This window comes from Penaeus monodon, chromosome 27 (genome assembly GCF_015228065.2).
Source record: "Penaeus monodon isolate SGIC_2016 chromosome 27, NSTDA_Pmon_1, whole genome shotgun sequence".
In the NCBI taxonomy this organism is placed as follows: Eukaryota; Metazoa; Arthropoda; class Malacostraca; order Decapoda; family Penaeidae; genus Penaeus; species Penaeus monodon.
This window is the reverse complement of record NC_051412.1, coordinates 39,686,954-39,687,266: the sequence shown is the minus strand read 5'-3', so window position 1 is coordinate 39,687,266 and position 313 is coordinate 39,686,954. Positions and strand designations below refer to the sequence as shown.

Below are 313 nucleotides of genomic sequence, written 5' to 3'. Positions count from 1 at the left end.
AATATTAAAAACAATATTGATCTTACCTTTTCCGATACTTCAAAGTCTTGTCCTCAGAGTCATTCTTCTTCCTCCCCTCCTTTGAGCGCACAGCCTTCACCTGTCGAACTGTGAGCACCACCTTGTGGCCAGTGAGCATCTGCAGAACTCGCTCCCACTCGCTTCCATCTTCCTGTGCTTGCTCCTCATTGCCTGTTTAAAATATCAAACAGACAACCGTAAACAATTCTAACAGTTAAATACATACATGTATACATAATCATATCTTCTAACAAGGTAATTTGAGGTACATTAGATACAGCAAACAACAGTG

At 40.6% G+C, this 313-nt stretch overlaps 1 protein-coding gene across 1 annotated transcript in view; it reads right to left on the bottom strand.

The window, feature by feature from the left end:
- LOC119590859 overlaps positions 1-313 on the bottom strand; it is an 18,630-nt gene that overhangs the window by 2,416 nt on the left and 15,901 nt on the right. Inside the window, exon 14 of the mRNA XM_037939618.1 lies at positions 27-192. Coding sequence (XP_037795546.1) covers positions 27-192 — 166 coding nt within the window. The remainder of the gene's footprint in view (positions 1-26; positions 193-313) is intronic.